The sequence below is a fragment of the Poecilia formosa genome, unplaced genomic scaffold (assembly GCF_000485575.1).
Source record: "Poecilia formosa unplaced genomic scaffold, Poecilia_formosa-5.1.2 Scaffold1, whole genome shotgun sequence".
Taxonomy (NCBI): Eukaryota; Metazoa; Chordata; class Actinopteri; order Cyprinodontiformes; family Poeciliidae; genus Poecilia; species Poecilia formosa.
In genome coordinates, this window is record NW_006799940.1 from 4,659,420 (window position 1) to 4,680,883 (window position 21,464).

Sequence of the window (21,464 nt, forward strand, 5' to 3'; positions counted from 1 at the left end):
GATTTTCAGAGTATTTGTAATCACTTGATATTTCTATCTTCAACTGCCTGGATTCACATAACACATAAGTAAATTACACTATGATGTTATCTAGTGACTTCTAGCATCTTTTAGGTCAGCCAATAGGGTCTTTCCTTGTTGTGGAGTTGGCAACAGTGACTGCAGCGGCCCTGACTGGACTTTTTATGCAGCTAGTAGCAGCAATGAAGATATTTAAGAAATATCTATTTGTAAAGATTGAACAAAATATTTCCAAAATGTAAATGTATAATTAGTTGAACACGTTGGCGTAAATGTGTTGTAATTTTCTTATTAACTTAAAAATAGCTGTTTGTGATACGTCAAAACTCACAATGACTTCAAAAAAAATATGTCTTGCTATATTTTTCACACATGGACGTCGCCATTTTTTCAACTGTGCAATAGTGTTGGAAATTTCGGCTCTTTTCAAAGAGCTGGCTCTCACGTCTCGGCTCCCAAAGAAGAGTCGGCTCTTTCAGCTTCCAAATGGCTCTTAAATTATTATCATCTGCAGCCCCATATGTTAACATAACTTGGTGAGTAGGGATGCTTTATATGATAAAACCTTTTCCATTCAATGTTCTCTAATGAGAAGACTAGGGCATTTCTTTCATCTTATGTATTTGTTCTGTTACAAAAGCAGACATTCTCACTTTTATGTAATATTTTAGTCACTTTTAATTTTTTAACAAAAACAAATGGTTAATTTATTTGGACTCTGTTTTTCAGCATATGAAAAATAACTGAATCCGCAAGCAAATCTGCCAAGCACATTATTAAGTTATTATAATAACTTAGATCTTCAGCCAGATAGGGCTTCTCTTTTACAGGTGGGCAGTTATATGTGTGGGTTTTGCGACACATTCCTCATCACCACTGTCTATTTACTGAGGAGATGGACTCACCTCACAGTTATGTCATTCCCCCTCTCTGCTTTCACATAATGGTATGATCCAATATCCTCTCAAGTAGAGGTTACAAGACTGCCATGCTAATCGAAACAGCAGTCTCCGTTCAGCGGAGCCACTCAAAGAGTGAGAGCTAAGCAACAAAAGGGAATAAAGTGGGGAGACGGTGTTCTGAATGTGAAGACCAGACCCTAAGCAGGAGTTACAGACCAAAGACCAGACTTGACACAGAGCTACTTAGAGAACTACTTACCGGATCACACAGTCCGATCAGAGGTTCGTGTCATTCATCATTTCATTCATGAAGTTGAAGGTGAGAACAGAAGCACAAACACCAGCTTCTTTTGCCAGAGCTGTTTCTTCTTCCTCCGTTTGGTCCGCCTCATCTTCATTACCTCTTGGGATTTCTACATTCCCGTCAATTTCAAGTGCGCTCTGTTTCAAATTGTAAAGGCTTAATTGCTGTTTTGACTGGATAGAGCTAGCCAATCACATCCAGTATAATTTACCCAGAATGCATTGCGTCTTGAACAACACGGTGACTTCCGTGTGACAATATTTTATTAAAATTAAAAAAATAAACCCGACAGTTTTTTTTTGTTTTTACATCTAAAATACATATTTCTCAAATAAAGGCGATTGTTACAACTAATCATTGATCCCTTTAAAGTTGTAGTATGTCACTTTTATAAAAAATAATATTTTTTTTACATATTTGTTGAAACTGTCACTATGTGGAGACAGTTTGGTATGAGACATAATTTAACTTCCCTGCTTTCTTGCGATTCTCCCAAACTATAAACACCAGTCAGAGCCCAAATGGGGTCTTAGGCTGTCAGTCACAATGTCATGTGACCAGCTGATTTCCTAGTTAGCGTAGCCACTGATGACAGCGAATAAACGGTTTCCCTGTAATGGTAAGTTGTTTTTCTTTGATTTACACATTTATAAGTGTGTGTTTGAGGGGTGAGTGGCAGCTTTAAGACTTTCCTGCTGGCTCTGATTGGTTGTTTTTGAGCGGGAGCGGTGTAATAGCTCAGGGACAGAAATGCTCATCTGTCTCTTATCATACTGTCACAAAATAGTGACAGTTTTAACAAACATGTAAAAAACATATTCTTTATAAAACTTAAATACTACAGCTTTAAATGTTAAGAGTTTTGAACTGTATATGTATTATGTTTTAGCAGCTAACTTTGCTGCAGTGCTAATGCTAACCTGCTTGCATAAACATAAATGTTGGTTTTAGTTCATTTATTTAATTTTTCTCAATTCTTTGCCAGAGTACTATTGCTGTATTGTTAGGTTTTTGGTCATTTATTTTCATTCACCTTTTTGTTTTGTTTTTTTGTTTTTTTACCATTCCAGTTTACCTGACATTCTTGGCAACAAAATGTTAGGTATTTGAATGTATCTACCATTGCACAATCTACCGCTTACAATTATTTTTACTTGATGGGGGATCTATAGGCAATATTTTGTTTGTCACCTGGCCTTGATTAGATCAATGCAATTTTGAAAACTTTGTTTTCAAAATATAATTTAGTTATGCATGACATTTGAACATTTTTATGATGATTTATTCTAATTCATTAAAATACGTGACTGCAGTAAAAAAATGTCATGAGTCCATGGATACCAAATGGTGATAAAATGAAAATGTGTAGAAATGAAATGCAAAGACAGTTGTGATCGTCACCAATGCTTGGTTATCCTTGTCATAGATGTTTGTATGTGTCTGAGGTGAGGGCCAGTTTTCTTTTAATTTAAATCGAACAGTCTGTGATTTTTTTTTTTTTTAGGTTTTTGCAAAGACCATTCATTTTTGTTTTATTTTAATACTTTAAAACAAATAATTACGTGCTTGGTCTACTATCAGGGGCCCTGTGATATTGGCAATACCTCCTTATCAATGTAGAAAACAGTTTTTCCTCTAACAATATTCGTCTAAGCAATTCTTAAAGCTCAGCGTCCTCTTAGTAAAATATGTGCAGACATATATAGGCTGAGTGCATCAACACAACAACTCCCAGAAAGATAAATTACATTTTGTAACATTTCTATGCATTTTAATGGAAATTAACAACTGCGCATATCGTATCCTATTGTTGAACTCCTGACTCTAAATTTCCACTTGTGTTCTGATGATATCTCGGTGACATCGTAACATTTTGACTTTAAAGAGCTCATCTAATCTCGAGAGCAGCCTTGTATTTCTGTGAAATCTGTGTGTGTCCGCCTGTTCCCTTCGCCAAGCATGTGCTCTTAGCACATATGCATCTTATTTTCACAGCAGATAGGGTTTCTTTTCAGTCACATTTGCAATTCGAGAGCTGTGGAGGGCTTGGAAACCACCAGCACACAGAAGTCATTTAGGAATTCAGCAATTCAAGGCCTGTGGAAGTGTGTACTCACAGTTTGGCTCAATTAGTACAAAAAAAGGGGTCCCTGCTTGACAAATTAGCACACAAAATGTCAGCTGGTAGTTTAGCACATCCACAAAGAGTACTTGCAAATTAGCACATATTTTGAGGAGGGAGCTGGCACGTTATTATGAACTGAAAGAGCCCAGGAAATTAGCACATCTGTTGCCAAAGCTGAGAATTAATACATGTTACACGATCACAGGTTTCCTACTTGGAGCCGGGTCAGGAACCATGGCCATGGCAACCATTTCTAATTGAGGATTGTGTATGTGCTCATTATAAGAGATTGATGAAATTGATCTTGTGGCAACGAACAAGCTAATCATTACGCAGAGTGCAGCGGAACGCAGGTATCCCTGAATGCTGCAGGCGTGCACTCTAAATTCCCACATCAGTCACATTTCCCCTAGACTCAGTTGTTTCTTATCCGACAGATTTGTTTAGTCTCAATCATTGCTATGCGTGCTCATGTGTGTTCACTCTTGCACCGTCAAGTGTGTGAGTCAGCCTGAGGCTTAGCGTCCAGCAGTGGCAGGTGACAGTCCACTCTAATGTCAAGAGGCTTTACGTTGGCAGGATTAATTCTGTTCTGGAGGAAACGCTCCCCAACAAGCTAAACGAGGTATAGTCGGATCATGCCACGTTTAGTTTTCAGACTGTATCATTTGCCCTTCAACTGATCAATTTCAGACATTGATTTACTGACTGCATCTCCCCTTAGTTTTTAGCATATAAATATTGCAACTGTTTGATTCTTGGTGCAGCATTGAATGTAAGCGATACCCTGGTTACCGGCTTTCATTCATTTGTATGTTTTACTTTATTTTATGCCCACAACACATTGATTAAATTGTTTGATAAACAACCTCAACCTTAAATCTTGAATTTATTAGTATTTCCCTCCCATTGCCCTTCATTCTCTGCCACAATATGAAGTGTCTAAAAAGTAAGCCATCCCAGTTATCTGTCTAGATGAGGCAGCAGGCAGACATTCATAGTTTTCTTTACCGCTTTAAGACTAACAATTCGGGAATACCTCTAAAGGGTCAGAGCTGCATTTTGCAAATCGACTCACAATTGTAAATGTTTTCTCATTTATCATAATTTTAATTGTACAATTGCAATCAAATGTCTTGTTTGATCTATTCATTATTACATTTGGTATGATTTTCAATACCAAGTATAACGTTTGCACAAACACTGCAATTCTGACATCATTGATATTGTTAAATTTTTAAAAAAATTAACCACCATGACTACCATTCTAGTGTGTAATTTGGTGCATGCCAATGTCTGAACAAACAACAAACAAATGAAATAGCGTTACTTACGACTGTTTAAACTACACCAATTAACAACAACCTTATAAACACCCATCTGAGCTGCCATAAATCCTAACCCTTTGAAGTATCGAGTTTACCAGACCCCGAAGGTCTCATTGCTGTTATCCTGCCAGAGCCATAAGGAATAATGAGTCAATAAATAAATGTCCAATGTATGCAGCGATGCTTTGGTAGCGGCTATATGACAAAATATCATCCATACAGATGGGAGGAACCAAAGTTTCTCAGCAGAACACTGGATGAAGCATTGTACTACTTTTGCCATTGTACCTTCTTTCCATAATCTTCCTCGGTGTACGTTCAATAAATTAGAAAATGATTGAAAAGCTCACTCATTTCTGTACCTCAGCTTACTCAGTAAAGCATGTTAAATAGATTGATTCATTAATTACACAAAAGTTAAGATTAGAATATTACATCAAATCAAGAAAAGTAACAATTTGGGCTTAATGAGAAGTATGTAGAATACTTCTTTAGAGGAGGTATTCTACATTCCTGATGGAACTGCGTGTCTTCTGAGCTTATCGTTCAAACTACGTCCCAGGACAAAGGCTCCTAAGAAGTAAGTAAATGGCTTAATGGAGGAGCATTATTGTGATGACATACTGAAGGCGGCGTATCAGAAAAAGCTGGAGCTTATTAAAGAGACAGAAGCCAATTTCAAGGTGTCAGACTGCGGATATTAAATTGAAGTTATGTTGGATATATACAGTGGTTGTATAACAAATCAAGGTATCATAATTACTTGATTGTGGTATAAAATAGCTCTCTGTGCCTGGAAAATACAAAATACCCCCTTTAAGATGAATAATGGTCAGGCTTCATGAATCAGTTCTTCATAACGCTGAGCCAGCTGCAGACTTATAATAATTGCTAATGACTTATTTATTACTGATCACTTAACCATTAATTATTGTTTTAATAATCCTGACTTTATTTATTATGTTCATTGCAATTTTATTCTCTCTTGCCAAATTGCCTAATAACCCACCAAGCCAACCTTAAAAATAGAAGCCAAATATTAAGCTGTAACTAAAGCGTAGTAAATTAATGTTTAATGTGATAAAAGATAATTAGTGGCAACTTATGGCAGAAACTTATACTTTTTAAGATGACGATAAATGGCTCATCTTGTTCAATTAAGTCTTTAATTATTTCTGGCATTCCTCTTAATAGCTAATTATTTTTCTGGAAAATTTCAGGTTCATTTAGGTAGACTGAAACAGAAAAGAACATCGCGCCACAAAAACGAATTACAAATGAATACATGTCGAGCAATGGCGCACAGAGAATTGAAGGGACAGTTTTCTGCACAGTACACCTATTATCTGGTCTGTTTATATTGAGTACAAACGGCACAGGTGAGTGTCCTGCATACCCTGTGCTCCGTCCAGATATCTGGGGATATATTTTCAGGTAGAGAGAGAGAGAATTGGCCCCTGTGCAGCACAGAAAGGTCACTCCACCACTCTACCAAGGGGAGCATCAGATTAATGACCGGGGGTGGCAACTCTCCGCAGGCCTTCATGCATCATGTCCCATTCACCGCCAAACATGTCGGGGAGCACTCCCACTGGGAATTTCAGTGATATTTATGGAGCGTTCCCATCACTTTTGCCTCCTGCCTATTGGCTCTGAGTACTGATCCCCGCTTGTTGAAAGATGGAGGGAGACAGAAACAGGCCATGGAGGCGGGGGGGAATAGTGGTGCGCTGGGTGGGCGGAGGTCTTCGAGCCCCTAAGTGAGAGACGTCATGCCCATACCTGGGCCAACTGCCTCAGGCAGCCACCCTGCAGCCCACCGCCCTCCTGCTGCTGCACCATTAGTCACGGAGTCAAGTTGTTCATATTGTCACAATAACCCCCCTCCTTTACCAATCTGGTGCTCAGATTCCAAAACTGCCAATGCTTTGGCGCCATAGCATAGATGAGTCACTATGGCAACATATCTGAATCTCATCGCTCATTGTACAGAGCAACCTTGGGTGGAAAGAGCGGGCTGGATTTCTATTCATTGGTGTGTAAATAACCCTTTTTTTTTTTTTTTCTTCCCCGACGCCATTTTCTCTGCAAGGACTCAAGAGTGCTCTGAAGTCACAAAAAAATAGCCTCGGCTTTAATAACTTCTCCGAACAGCTTGTGAACGAAAAAATGTACTAAGAGAATGTGAATCGCATTGATATTTTGTTATGATTGCATGTGAAGGACATTTCTGTACACAAAAAGTATTACTCAAAAAAAACTAATTTTCATTTAGCAAACACGTGACAAAGTTATTTGTGAAGTATGTAATATAATAGAGGATTTTAAAAGGGTTCAAATCCAACTGCGACTGTCTTGCTTTGCATGTTCGTTTTGACTTTCTGCTTATTTTTGATGTTTTTACTCTCTACACACACACACACACACACACACACACACACACACACACACATACACACACATAACTGCACATTGCCTCAACACACATACCCACATCTAAACACACAAAGACCTTTGGATCAGCTGGCCTGTTTTCTCATCCGGGTGGTTATTCAGTTCATAACTCACTCTGGGCTTTCAGTTGCGCCATAATTTACACCCGGTCTGACTGCACAGTTCACACGTACAGAAGCACTCTCGCAGACACACGCACACGCACGCAGACACACACACACACACACACACACGTGCGCGCACAGACGCACACAGACAGATGCAGACTTGCTGATTATCCCAGCTGTAATTCACTCACCTGCAATCAGACAGACCACAAAAACAAGAAGGAGGAGGATGGAGGAAATGATAAGAGAGGTGGTATTATTAGACTTTAATCAAGGAAAAAATAGAACACGAACGACATGAAGGGGGAAAGTCTAGTTAGAGGTTCATGAAGTCCACTCGGGGAGAAATGTCAGATTCATCAGTCACAGCAATCAATACAGAGGCTATTTGATCTAAAAAAAATGTTATGTAAGTATTCATGTTAAGTGTTGCAAGCAACTCAAAATTAGCGATTTTTGTTTTCTGGTTGGTTGTTCAGTGTGTTTGAAACATCCATAGCAACAATTGTGCATTCTCTGAAAGGTAAATAGTGCAGCGTGCAAGTTTTTGCGACCGCTTTCAACATTTTCTCATGTTACACTCGGGGTATTTTATTTGGAATTGAATCTATTAGACCAGCACAGAGTAGTGCTTAACTGTGAAGTTGAAAAAAAAAAAAAAAAAACAGCCACAGATTTCAAAATGTTTTACATCTAAAANTGATGTTATCTAGTGACTTCTAGCATCTTTTAGGTCAGCCAATAGGGTCTTTCCTTGTTGTGGAGTTGGCAACAGTGACTGCAGCGGCCCTGACTGGACTTTTTATGCAGCTAGTAGCAGCAATGAAGATATTTAAGAAATATCTATTTGTAAAGATTGAACAAAATATTTCCAAAATGTATCCCTTTAAACGGATCCACAATTAATTGAACACGTTGGCCTAAACGTGTTGTAATTTTCTTATTAACTTAAAAATAGCTGTTTGTGATACGTCAAAACTCACAATGACTTCAAAAAAAATATGTCTTGCTATATTTTTCACACATGGACGTCGCCATTTTTTCAACTGTGCAATAGTGTTGGAAATTTCGGCTCTTTTCAAAGAGCTGGCTCTCGCGTCTCGGCTCCCAAAGAAGAGTCGGCTCTTTCAGCTTCCAAATGGCTCTTAAATTATTATCATCTGCAGCCCCATATGTTAACATAACTTGGTGAGTAGGGATGCTGTATATGATAAAACCTTTTCCATTCAATGTTCTCTAATGAGAAGACTAGGGCATTTCTTTCATCTTATGTATTTGTTCTGTTACAAAAGCAGACATTCTCACTTTTATGTAATATTTTAGTCACTTTTAATTTTTTAACAAAAACAAATGGTTAATTTATTTGGAATCTGTTTTTCAGCATATGAAAAATAACTGAATCCGCAAGCAAATCTACCAAGCACATTATTAAGTTATTATAATAACTTAGATCTTCAGCCAGATAGGGCTTCTCTTTTACAGGTGGCAGTTATATTTGTGGGTTTTGCGACACATTCCTCATCACCACTGTCTATTTACTGAGGAGATGGACTCACCTCACAGTTATGTCATTCCCCCTCTCTGCTTTCACATAATGGTATGATCCAATATCCTCTCAAGTAGAGGTTACAAGACTGCCATGCTAATCGAAACAGCAGTCTCCGTTCAGCGGAGCCACTCAAAGAGTGAGAGCTAAGCAACAAAAGGGAATAAAGTGGGGAGACGGTGTTCTGAATGTGAAGACCAGACCCTAAGCAGGAGTTACAGACCAAAGACCAGACTTGACACAGAGCTACTTAGAGAACTACTTACCGGATCACACAGTCCGATCAGAGGTTCGTGTCATTCATCATTTCATTCATGAAGTTGAAGGTGAGAACAGAAGCACAAACACCAGCTTCTTTTGCCAGAGCTGTTTCTTCTTCCTCCGTTTGGTCCGCCTCATCTTCATTACCTCTTGGGATTTCTACATTCCCGTCAATTTCAAGTGCGCTCCGTTTCAAATTGTAAAGGCTTAATTGCTGTTTTGACTGGATAGAGCTAGCCAATCACATCCAGTATAATTTACCCAGAATGCATTGCGTCTTGAACAACACGGTGACTTCCGTGTGACAATATTTTATTAAAATTAAAAAAATAAACCCGACAGTTTTTTTTTGTTTTTACATCTAAAATACATATTTCTCAAATAAAGGTGATTGTTACAACTAATCATTGATCCCTTTAAAGTTGTAGTATGTCACTTTTATAAAAAATAATATTTTTTTTACATATTTGTTGAAACTGTCACTATGTGGAGACAGTTTGGTATGAGACATAATTTAACTTCCCTGCTTTCTTGCGATTCTCCCAAACTATAAACACCAGTCAGAGCCCAAATGGGGTCTTAGGCTGTCAGTCACAATGTCATGTGACCAGCTGATTTCCTAGTTAGCGTAGCCACTGATGACAGCGAATAAACGGTTTTCCTGTAATGGTAAGTTGTTTTTCTTTGATTTACACATTTATAAGTGTGTGTTTGAGGGGTGAGTGGCAGCTTTAAGACTTTCCTGCTGGCTCTGATTGGTTGTTTTTGAGCGGGAGCGGTGTATTCAGACGTCAATAATAGCTCAGGGACGGAAATGCTCATCTGTCTCATATCATACAGTCACAAAATAGTGATAGTTTTAACAAACATGTAAAAAACATATTCTTTATAAAACTTAAATACTACAGCTTTAAATGTTAAGAGTTTTGAACTGTATATGTATTATGTTTTAGCAGCTAACTTTGCTGCAGTGCTAATGCTAACCTGCTTGCATAAACATAAATGTTGGTTTTAGTTCATTTATTTAATTTTTCTCAATTCTTTGCCAGAGTACTATTGCTGTATTGTTAGGTTTTTGGTCATTTATTTTCATTCACCTTTTTGTTTTGTTTTTTTGTTTTTTTACCATTCCAGTTTACCTGACATTCTTGGCAACAAAATGTTAGGTATTTGAATGTATCTACCATTGCACAATCTACCGCTTACAATTATTTTTACTTGATGGGGGATCTATAGGCAATATTTTGTTTGTCACCTGGCCTTGATTAGATCAATGCAATTTTGAAAACTTTGTTTTCAAAATATAATTTAGTTATGCATGACATTTGAACATTTTTATGATGATTTATTCTAATTCATTAAAATACGTGACTGCAGTAAAAAAATGTCATGAGTCCATGGATACCAAATGGTGATAAAATGAAAATGTGTAGAAATGAAATGCAAAGACAGTTGTGATCGTCACCAATGCTTGGTTATCCTTGTCATAGATGTTTGTATGTGTCTGAGGTGAGGGCCAGTTTTCTTTTAATTTAAATCGAACAGTCTGTGATTTTTTTTTTTTTTAGGTTTTTGCAAAGACCATTCATTTTTGTTTTATTTTAATACTTTAAAACAAATAATTACGTGCTTGGTCTACTATCAGGGGCCCTGTGATATTGGCAATACCTCCTTATCAATGTAGAAAACAGTTTTTCCTCTAACAATATTCGTCTAAGCAATTCTTAAAGCTCAGCGTCCTCTTAGTAAAATATGTGCAGACATATATAGGCTGAGTGCATCAACACAACAACTCCCAGAAAGATAAATTACATTTTGTAACATTTCTATGCATTTTAATGGAAATTAACAACTGCGCATATCGTATCCTATTGTTGAACTCCTGACTCTAAATTTCCACTTGTGTTCTGATGATATCTCGGTGACATCGTAACATTTTGACTTTAAAGAGCTCATCTAATCTCGAGAGCAGCCTTGTATTTCTGTGAAATCTGTGTGTGTCCGCCTGTTCCCTTCGCCAAGCATGTGCTCTTAGCACATATGCATCTTATTTTCACAGCAGATAGGGTTTCTTTTCAGTCACATTTGCAATTCGAGAGCTGTGGAGGGCTTGGAAACCACCAGCACACAGAAGTCATTTAGGAATTCAGCAATTCAAGGCCTGTGGAAGTGTGTACTCACAGTTTGGCTCAATTAGTACAAAAAAAGGGGTCCCTGCTTGACAAATTAGCACACAAAATGTCAGCTGGTAGTTTAGCACATCCACAAAGAGTACTTGCAAATTAGCACATATTTTGAGGAGGGAGCTGGCACGTTATTATGAACTGAAAGAGCCCAGGAAATTAGCACATCTGTTGCCAAAGCTGAGAATTAATACATGTTACACGATCACAGGTTTCCTACTTGGAGCCGGGTCAGGAACCATGGCCATGGCAACCATTTCTAATTGAGGATTGTGTATGTGCTCATTATAAGAGATTGATGAAATTGATCTTGTGGCAACGAACAAGCTAATCATTACGCAGAGTGCAGCGGAACGCAGGTATCCCTGAATGCTGCAGGCGTGCACTCTAAATTCCCACATCAGTCACATTTCCCCTAGACTCAGTTGTTTCTTATCCGACAGATTTGTTTAGTCTCAATCATTGCTATGCGTGCTCATGTGTGTTCACTCTTGCACCGTCAAGTGTGTGAGTCAGCCTGAGGCTTAGCGTCCAGCAGTGGCAGGTGACAGTCCACTCTAATGTCAAGAGGCTTTACGTTGGCAGGATTAATTCTGTTCTGGAGGAAACGCTCCCCAACAAGCTAAACGAGGTATAGTCGGATCATGCCACGTTTAGTTTTCAGACTGTATCATTTGCCCTTCAACTGATCAATTTCAGACATTGATTTACTGACTGCATCTCCCCTTAGTTTTTAGCATATAAATATTGCAACTGTTTGATTCTTGGTGCAGCATTGAATGTAAGCGATACCCTGGTTACCGGCTTTCATTCATTTGTATGTTTTACTTTATTTTATGCCCACAACACATTGATTAAATTGTTTGATAAACAACCTCAACCTTAAATCTTGAATTTATTAGTATTTCCCTCCCATTGCCCTTCATTCTCTGCCACAATATGAAGTGTCTAAAAAGTAAGCCATCCCAGTTATCTGTCTAGATGAGGCAGCAGGCAGACATTCATAGTTTTCTTTACCGCTTTAAGACTAACAATTCGGGAATACCTCTAAAGGGTCAGAGCTGCATTTTGCAAATCGACTCACAATTGTAAATGTTTTCTCATTTATCATAATTTTAATTGTACAATTGCAATCAAATGTCTTGTTTGATCTATTCATTATTACATTTGGTATGATTTTCAATACCAAGTATAACGTTTGCACAAACACTGCAATTCTGACATCATTGATATTGTTAAATTTTTAAAAAAATTAACCACCATGACTACCATTCTAGTGTGTAATTTGGTGCATGCCAATGTCTGAACAAACAACAAACAAATGAAATAGCGTTACTTACGACTGTTTAAACTACACCAATTAACAACAACCTTATAAACACCCATCTGAGCTGCCATAAATCCTAACCCTTTGAAGTATCGAGTTTACCAGACCCCGAAGGTCTCATTGCTGTTATCCTGCCAGAGCCATAAGGAATAATGAGTCAATAAATAAATGTCCAATGTATGCAGCGATGCTTTGGTAGCGGCTATATGACAAAATATCATCCATACAGATGGGAGGAACCAAAGTTTCTCAGCAGAACACTGGATGAAGCATTGTACTACTTTTGCCATTGTACCTTCTTTCCATAATCTTCCTCGGTGTACGTTCAATAAATTAGAAAATGATTGAAAAGCTCACTCATTTCTGTACCTCAGCTTACTCAGTAAAGCATGTTAAATAGATTGATTCATTAATTACACAAAAGTTAAGATTAGAATATTACATCAAATCAAGAAAAGTAACAATTTGGGCTTAATGAGAAGTATGTAGAATACTTCTTTAGAGGAGGTATTCTACATTCCTGATGGAACTGCGTGTCTTCTGAGCTTATCGTTCAAACTACGTCCCAGGACAAAGGCTCCTAAGAAGTAAGTAAATGGCTTAATGGAGGAGCATTATTGTGATGACATACTGAAGGCGGCGTATCAGAAAAAGCTGGAGCTTATTAAAGAGACAGAAGCCAATTTCAAGGTGTCAGACTGCGGATATTAAATTGAAGTTATGTTGGATATATACAGTGGTTGTATAACAAATCAAGGTATCATAATTACTTGATTGTGGTATAAAATAGCTCTCTGTGCCTGGAAAATACAAAATACCCCCTTTAAGATGAATAATGGTCAGGCTTCATGAATCAGTTCTTCATAACGCTGAGCCAGCTGCAGACTTATAATAATTGCTAATGACTTATTTATTACTGATCACTTAACCATTAATTATTGTTTTAATAATCCTGACTTTATTTATTATGTTCATTGCAATTTTATTCTCTCTTGCCAAATTGCCTAATAACCCACCAAGCCAACCTTAAAAATAGAAGCCAAATATTAAGCTGTAACTAAAGCGTAGTAAATTAATGTTTAATGTGATAAAAGATAATTAGTGGCAACTTATGGCAGAAACTTATACTTTTTAAGATGACGATAAATGGCTCATCTTGTTCAATTAAGTCTTTAATTATTTCTGGCATTCCTCTTAATAGCTAATTATTTTTCTGGAAAATTTCAGGTTCATTTAGGTAGACTGAAACAGAAAAGAACATCGCGCCACAAAAACGAATTACAAATGAATACATGTCGAGCAATGGCGCACAGAGAATTGAAGGGACAGTTTTCTGCACAGTACACCTATTATCTGGTCTGTTTATATTGAGTACAAACGGCACAGGTGAGTGTCCTGCATACCCTGTGCTCCGTCCAGATATCTGGGGATATATTTTCAGGTAGAGAGAGAGAGAATTGGCCCCTGTGCAGCACAGAAAGGTCACTCCACCACTCTACCAAGGGGAGCATCAGATTAATGACCGGGGGTGGCAACTCTCCGCAGGCCTTCATGCATCATGTCCCATTCACCGCCAAACATGTCGGGGAGCACTCCCACTGGGAATTTCAGTGATATTTATGGAGCGTTCCCATCACTTTTGCCTCCTGCCTATTGGCTCTGAGTACTGATCCCCGCTTGTTGAAAGATGGAGGGAGACAGAAACAGGCCATGGAGGCGGGGGGGAATAGTGGTGCGCTGGGTGGGCGGAGGTCTTCGAGCCCCTAAGTGAGAGACGTCATGCCCATACCTGGGCCAACTGCCTCAGGCAGCCACCCTGCAGCCCACCGCCCTCCTGCTGCTGCACCATTAGTCACGGAGTCAAGTTGTTCATATTGTCACAATAACCCCCCTCCTTTACCAATCTGGTGCTCAGATTCCAAAACTGCCAATGCTTTGGCGCCATAGCATAGATGAGTCACTATGGCAACATATCTGAATCTCATCGCTCATTGTACAGAGCAACCTTGGGTGGAAAGAGCGGGCTGGATTTCTATTCATTGGTGTGTAAATAACCCTTTTTTTTTTTTTTTCTTCCCCGACGCCATTTTCTCTGCAAGGACTCAAGAGTGCTCTGAAGTCACAAAAAAATAGCCTCGGCTTTAATAACTTCTCCGAACAGCTTGTGAACGAAAAAATGTACTAAGAGAACGTGAATCGCATTGATATTTTGTTATGATTGCATGTGAAGGACATTTCTGTACACAAAAAGTATTACTCAAAAAAAACTAATTTTCATTTAGCAAACACGTGACAAAGTTATTTGTGAAGTATGTAATATAATAGAGGATTTTAAAAGGGTTCAAATCCAACTGCGACTGTCTTGCTTTGCATGTTCGTTTTGACTTTCTGCTTATTTTTGATGTTTTTACTCTCTACACACACACACACACACACACACACACACACACACACACACATACACACACATAACTGCACATTGCCTCAACACACATACCCACATCTAAACACACAAAGACCTTTGGATCAGCTGGCCTGTTTTCTCATCCGGGTGGTTATTCAGCTCATAACTCACTCTGGGCTTTCAGTTGCGCCATAATTTACACCCGGTCTGACTGCACAGTTCACACGTACAGAAGCACTCTCGCAGACACACGCACACGCACGCAGACACACACACACACACACACACACGTGCGCGCACAGACGCACACAGACAGATGCAGACTTGCTGATTATCCCAGCTGTAATTCACTCACCTGCAATCAGACAGACCACAAAAACAAGAAGGAAGAGGATGGAGGAAATGATAAGAGAGGTGGTATTATTAGACTTTAATCAAGGAAAAAATAGAACACGAACGACATGAAGGGGGAAAGTCTAGTTAGAGGTTCATGAAGTCCACTCGGGGAGAAATGTCAGATTCATCAGTCACAGCAATCAATACAGAGGCTATTTGATCTAAAAAAAATGTTATGTAAGTATTCATGTTAAGTGTTGCAAGCAACTCAAAATTAGCGATTTTTGTTTTCTGGTTGGTTGTTCAGTGTGTTTGAAACATCCATAGCAACAATTGTGCATTCTCTGAAAGGTAAATAGTGCAGCGTGCAAGTTTTTGCGACCGCTTTCAACATTTTCTCATGTTACACTCGGGGTATTTTATTTGGAATTGAATCTATTAGACCAGCACAGAGTAGTGCTTAACTGTGAAGTTGAAAAAAAAAAAAAAAAAACAGCCACAGATTTCAAAATGTTTTACATCTAAAACAAAATCTGAGATGTGTGGTGTGCATTCAGCCCCGCCGAGTCAATCCTTCATAAAACCACGCTCTGCTGTAATTACAGCCAAAAGTCTTTTGGGGTGTTTCAACATCTAACATATATTAGCTGCTTTCTTTCTCTTATAAACTCTGAACAGTTTCCCTGTTTCAGCTGAAGAAAAGCAGGATGATGCCTTTCCATTAGTAAGCTTCACTATGGTGATGTTACCTGTAGTGCGATATCCATCGATTTCAGGTACACAAATTTTAGTCTCATCTCACCAGAGGACCTTCCATATTTTCCCTGTGTCTTCTGTATTGTGGCAAACAACTATTGAGACTACTTATGGCTTTCTTCTTGGAACGGTTAGTGCGTAGCTAATAGTTGTCTTGTGAACAATTACCTGAGCTGTGGATCTTTTCAGCTTCTCCAAAGTTACCTTGCGCCTCTTGGCCGTTGTTTTCATGAATCCTTACGACTTTACCTGGTACTCCATGTTTTGGTAGATTTGTAGTTGTGCTATAGCCAGTGTGATTAAATTTCACATATATGGACTCTAATTAAATTTTTAAAAAATTTCATTTATAGATATCAGACCAAAAGGTTATTCGTGCCATATCTTTCGGATTTTAATTTGAAAACCATCCATCCATTTTCTGTAGACTCTTGTCCCTATTGGGGTCGGGGAGGTTGCTGGTGCCCATCTCCAGCTAACGTTCCGGGCGAGAGGCGGGGTACAGCCTGGACAGGTCGCCAGTCTGTTGCAGGGCAACATAGAGACAGACAGGACAAACAACCATGCTCACACACACACACACCTAGGGAGAATTTGGAGAGGTCAATTAACCTGACAGTCATGTTTTTGGACTGTGGGAGGAAGCCGGAGTACCCGGAGAGAACCCATGCACAGGGAAGAACATGCAAACTCCATGCCGACAGACCCTGGGCCGGGAATCGAACCAGCAACAACTCTACCAACTGCGCCACTGTGCAGCCCCATTTTGAAAACCATTTATACACAAATATTATTTTTTTTGTCTTTTCACTTTGAATATCTGTGCTACTTTGCTTCTAAAATCCGAGGTTGTAAGGTGACAAACTCTGGTAATGTGCACAGGGTATGAATAATTTTAGAAGCCACTGAATGATTTCTGTTAAATCATGTTCAAGTCATTTAGCGGCTGAAAGGAATCGGATGAGCATGATTTAACACCATTATGCTTAGCTTCACATTCACTGAAATAGGCCTGCAGTGTTCAATGTGCTACCCCTGGGATTTCATATAATAATTATGTATTAGGTCAGATAGACATAATTTCTGTCATCTTTTATGGTATTCAATCATTTCAAGATTATCAGTGGAATGTCTGCAATGTAATACTGCCGTCTGAAAGGAGTGCTAAAACAGGAAAACTAATTAAAATAGTTCCCTTAATTGCACGTCAAAAGTTTAAACATTTACTATATTGCTGTGCAAAGGTAACCCATAACTCCTGTCCAGGACTGGAACGTCTTCTTTCACCGTCTACACTGTATATCCATACACAGAGTATAAATGAAAATACCATAAAATAGAGTAAAAGACCCTAAAGTATGGCTTCACAGCGGTGACAGTGATAAATATCACTTCCCTGGGTTAATGACATATTCTTTGGCCTCCTGCACACATTTTCTATCACTCCCTGCCACAGCCACATGCTATTTATAGCTACAATGTCCATTACAGAACAACTTCCCCTCTTTCTTTTTTTGTGATCTTTTTTTTTTTATTTAAATTACCTCTTTCTGTGTATATTTCAGTCTCATTTTCTCACCATGTCACGGCACCAGTAAACAAGCCTTAAAGTTTTTCGGTTTATATTTTGTCAATCCTTTTCTCTGCCCTCTGAGAAGAGGAGAGCTGTGGATGGACTCCCGAACTCCCCTCTCTTTCCCAAGAGAATTTTTGCAGAGCTGCTCTCACTACCCTCACTGCCCTCTTTCATCTTTTAACTCTCAAACATTCCCTTTTAAGTCTGAATTCCATAAGCTTTCTTAAGATTTTGGTTTACTTTCAAAGGTGTGGGATGTTGAAATATAGTTGTTTTTTTTTATCCTGTTTATTTTTCGTACGTGGACATATCTCTGTAAATTCGAAAATGCCTTCCAGTGGGGCTTGTTTGTCAGATTAAAATAATTTTTAAAAATGACTTTACATTAAGCCCACATTTCTATATGAAAACTGTTTTGTTTGATTTGATTTGGTGTAATATTAAAAGTAAATGACGTGCTTCCATCAGCTTCAAGTGGAAAATCATCACAGTTAAGAGAAGTAAAGATGTGAAAACATTTGTGTGTGTAGGTAGTAAACATATGTTTTTTTTGTTTGTTTTTTTTTGCTATATTTATGTAAGGAATTTTTCAATAACTGTCACTTTTTTTTTGGGATTCACATCCATCCTAGAGATAGATGTAAGGAGATACTTTGCCATCGTTCTCCATAACCTAATTCAATTCTAAATTTATATGTACCCTCCTCTCTTACTGTTTAGACATTAGATGATGAATAAAAATGTAATCTCACTCAAGCCTTGCGCATCTTGGCTGTGATGGCAGTCAACCCACATGTTTTTTTTTTTTTTTGTTTTGTTTTCTTTTTTACATGTGGTGTTTGTTTAATGAATCCTCCTAAATCAGTTTTGACATAATCACAAAATGTGGCACATTTTTTGTGAGTCGGCTCCAAACGCTGCTTTCGTTTGTTTGGGATTGTAAATCACGGAGATGGAACATCTGGAGCTTTAATCATCTCTGTTCAGCCCAGAATAATTGACAAGTCTGAAGGGAGCTGTTAGAGGCAGACAGCACCTTACTTTGTGGAAGCGGTTATTTGTCTGATGCTGAAATGCTGCTTTTTCATACAGTCTTTGTTTTTTTTTATGGGCATTTTATAAGGATTTTAGACATTGGTGTCCTGATTGTATCTTCATTTGTGATTTGACTGGCCTTCTTTATTGTCGTCTCCTCACTCCTCATGAATTGTTCCATTGCTTTTTTCTCTCTCGCTCATCCTTCTATTTTCTATTGGCTAGGTTCATTTGCTTGCATTTTATTTGAAAATTGTTCAAATTAAAGGAAGAAAAAGTAAGAGCCAACCTCTCGGTCTGCACGAAAGAATTTAGGAAGGGCATCCGACCCTGATCTCACCTCCCAGTGCAGATAATTGCCTATAATTACACTGACTGCTCCCACAGAATGCAAATCCCCTGATATCTAAGCATCTTATCCTCACTGTAAATCTGTTTAATGCACAGATACACCCAAATTGAATGTGGATATCAACATTATGGATTTAGGAGGGGGAAAAAAATGAATGCACCGTTTGATCTGTAATTGCCTGAATTAAATTGATCATGTTGTTGTTTGAGGCCTCCTGCTCTTTTCTACAAACTCATTATTTTGCTCTTTTTTTTCTTTTCTTTTTTTTTTTTTTTTTGCTTTTTGCTTTTAGGGGGAATTTTTGAATCCATTGAGAGTGGCCCCTCCGGAGCAGAGGAATTAGCCTTCAAATTTGCCTTGAACACAATCAACAGGAACCGCACATTGCTCCCGAACACCACACTGACCTATGACATCCAGAGAATAAATATCTTTGATAGCTTTGAGGCCTCCCGAAAAGGTGAGTAAAAAAAAATGTGCAAAACTTAAATTTAACTCTTAAGTTAACACAAATTTTTCCTTTTTTTTTTTTTTTTTACAATTACTCTGTCCCCCTATATTTTATGGTATTGCACTATATTATATGGTACTTTATTGAACTTTAAAATTTCACAGCATAACCTTATGCCTTGGAAGTCCTAGCAAGTTTTAATTGGCTTCTGCTGTTCTAATTATTCCTTTTTATAAGACTCCTGAAAATTCCCCTCTTATCTCATGTGGATTTTTAACCAAAAGTAGGAAACTTGGCTCAAAATGTCCAAAATCATTCTGTTGGACTCCTCCATTTGCTTCTCAAAGCAATGGAAAATCTGGTGCATTTAAATGAAGTTGTGCGTAAATGCAGTAGTTTCTCGCACAGCTATATTAGTTTAGTGTAATTTTGGCGGTGCTTTACTATGTGTACAAAAGCATAATCTAATTAGAAGACAGAAATGGCTTGTTTTTAAATGAGCTTCCGTAAACTTTTGTGTTTCTGCATCTGAAATGATGATCTAATAAAAGCAAAAATGTATATCTATGTTGAAATTTAAAAAATATTTGTCTTCATCAACATGTACGTACATGTATCTATTTTATTATATGGCATATAATGTATAGCTTCTAATTCACTTTATGAATCCAAGATACACTTCTCCTCGTGTGACAACATCTTTGTGCAAAAATTAGTACTGAAGTTAATCTAGTGAAACATGATTCAATTTAGATTCCCACTAGAAAAAGAAAACTGACCTAATGTACACTTCTGCTTTCTTCCATGCCAGCATGTGACCAGCTTTCTCTTGGAGTGGCAGCCATTTTTGGCCCCTCGCACAGCTCCTCTGCCAACGCAGTCCAGTCCATCTGCAACGCTTTGGGAGTGCCCCACATCCAGACCAAATGGAAGCATCAAGTGTCTGACAACAGAGACTCGTACTATGTCAGCCTGTATCCTGACTTTTCCTCCCTCAGCAGAGCCATCCTCGACCTGGTGCACTTCTTCAAGTGGAGAACTGTCACCGTGGTCTATGACGACAGCACAGGTACAGGTACAGTCGGTGTCTGTCCTTATTCTCTGCATTCACACCGTAAAATGTCTCGGAATAAAGATAAAAAAAAAAAAAAAACAGGGAGCGGATGAACTGCAAAGTGCCACACTGCTCCCGAGAGTTCAGAGGACGCTTTGTAACCTGTCAAGTTAATTCAGAAATCAATAGCTTACTGTTCTGTCTTATTCCTCCAGGTGCTGCCAATGTCAGTCTTCCGAGAGACTGAACAGTAGGACAGAAATAAAACTCAGAAAAAAAAAATTACCCAGAATGACCCTGTGTCTCTTCAGCTTAATGCAATGCAAAACTGTAGTATGTGGGGGCTGACAACAGCCATTAATAACACACAGAGACACTTGATCTCCGAGGGTGGCTATCAAATGTGTCTGCGAGCTATTCTGTCTGTGCTGTAACTTTGTGGAGTGCCTCATAATATGCATTTTAAAAGGCGAGTCATATTTTAGCTTGAGTACAGTGATACTTTTATGAGGTGCAGTGTAGTCGCTCCGGAGAAGATGACAATATTCAAATGCTTATCCTCAATTTATGAGCTATTTGGCGTGATGTGGCTGACAACTAAATCTAAGTAATTTACAAAGAGACGCAAGGAGAATCGCACTCTAGACTTTAGACAGATTGTCTAATGAATTCATTCCCTGCTTCGCTCGATTGGATCGTGCCCTGCAATTGTCATTTGTAATTGTGCCGCTAAATATATAAAACATTGATTTGTTGCTTTTGTCCACATGCGGTGCTTTTCGTAACAATTCGTACCCCTTAAGACTTCTTGTCGTGTTAAGTTTTTTTTTTTTTTTTTTTTTATAAAATAATAAAGAATAAAAAGAAGTGGTGCAGTGCACATGTGCTTCACTCACTTTCAGTTTGATTTCCTTAAACGAATTTTTGAACAAGACATTTTCT

General features: G+C 38.3%; 1 protein-coding gene across 2 annotated transcripts in view; it reads left to right on the top strand.

Annotated features, from left to right (window-relative positions):
- Positions 1–1,796: 1,796 nt before the first annotated feature.
- The window catches only part of LOC103134328 (glutamate receptor, ionotropic, kainate 2), a 75,628-nt gene continuing 55,960 nt past the window's right edge, over positions 1,797–21,464 (top strand). The window contains exons 1-3 of one of the 2 annotated variants that reach the window (XM_007546522.1): positions 1,797–1,846; positions 19,310–19,477; positions 20,280–20,543. In XM_007546522.1, the coding sequence (XP_007546584.1) occupies positions 1,816–1,846; positions 19,310–19,477; positions 20,280–20,543 (463 nt within the window). In that variant the 5' untranslated portion in view covers positions 1,797–1,815. The remainder of the gene's footprint in view (positions 1,847–19,309; positions 19,478–20,279; positions 20,544–21,464) is intronic. The other variant, XM_007546539.1, reaches the window with a different exon arrangement.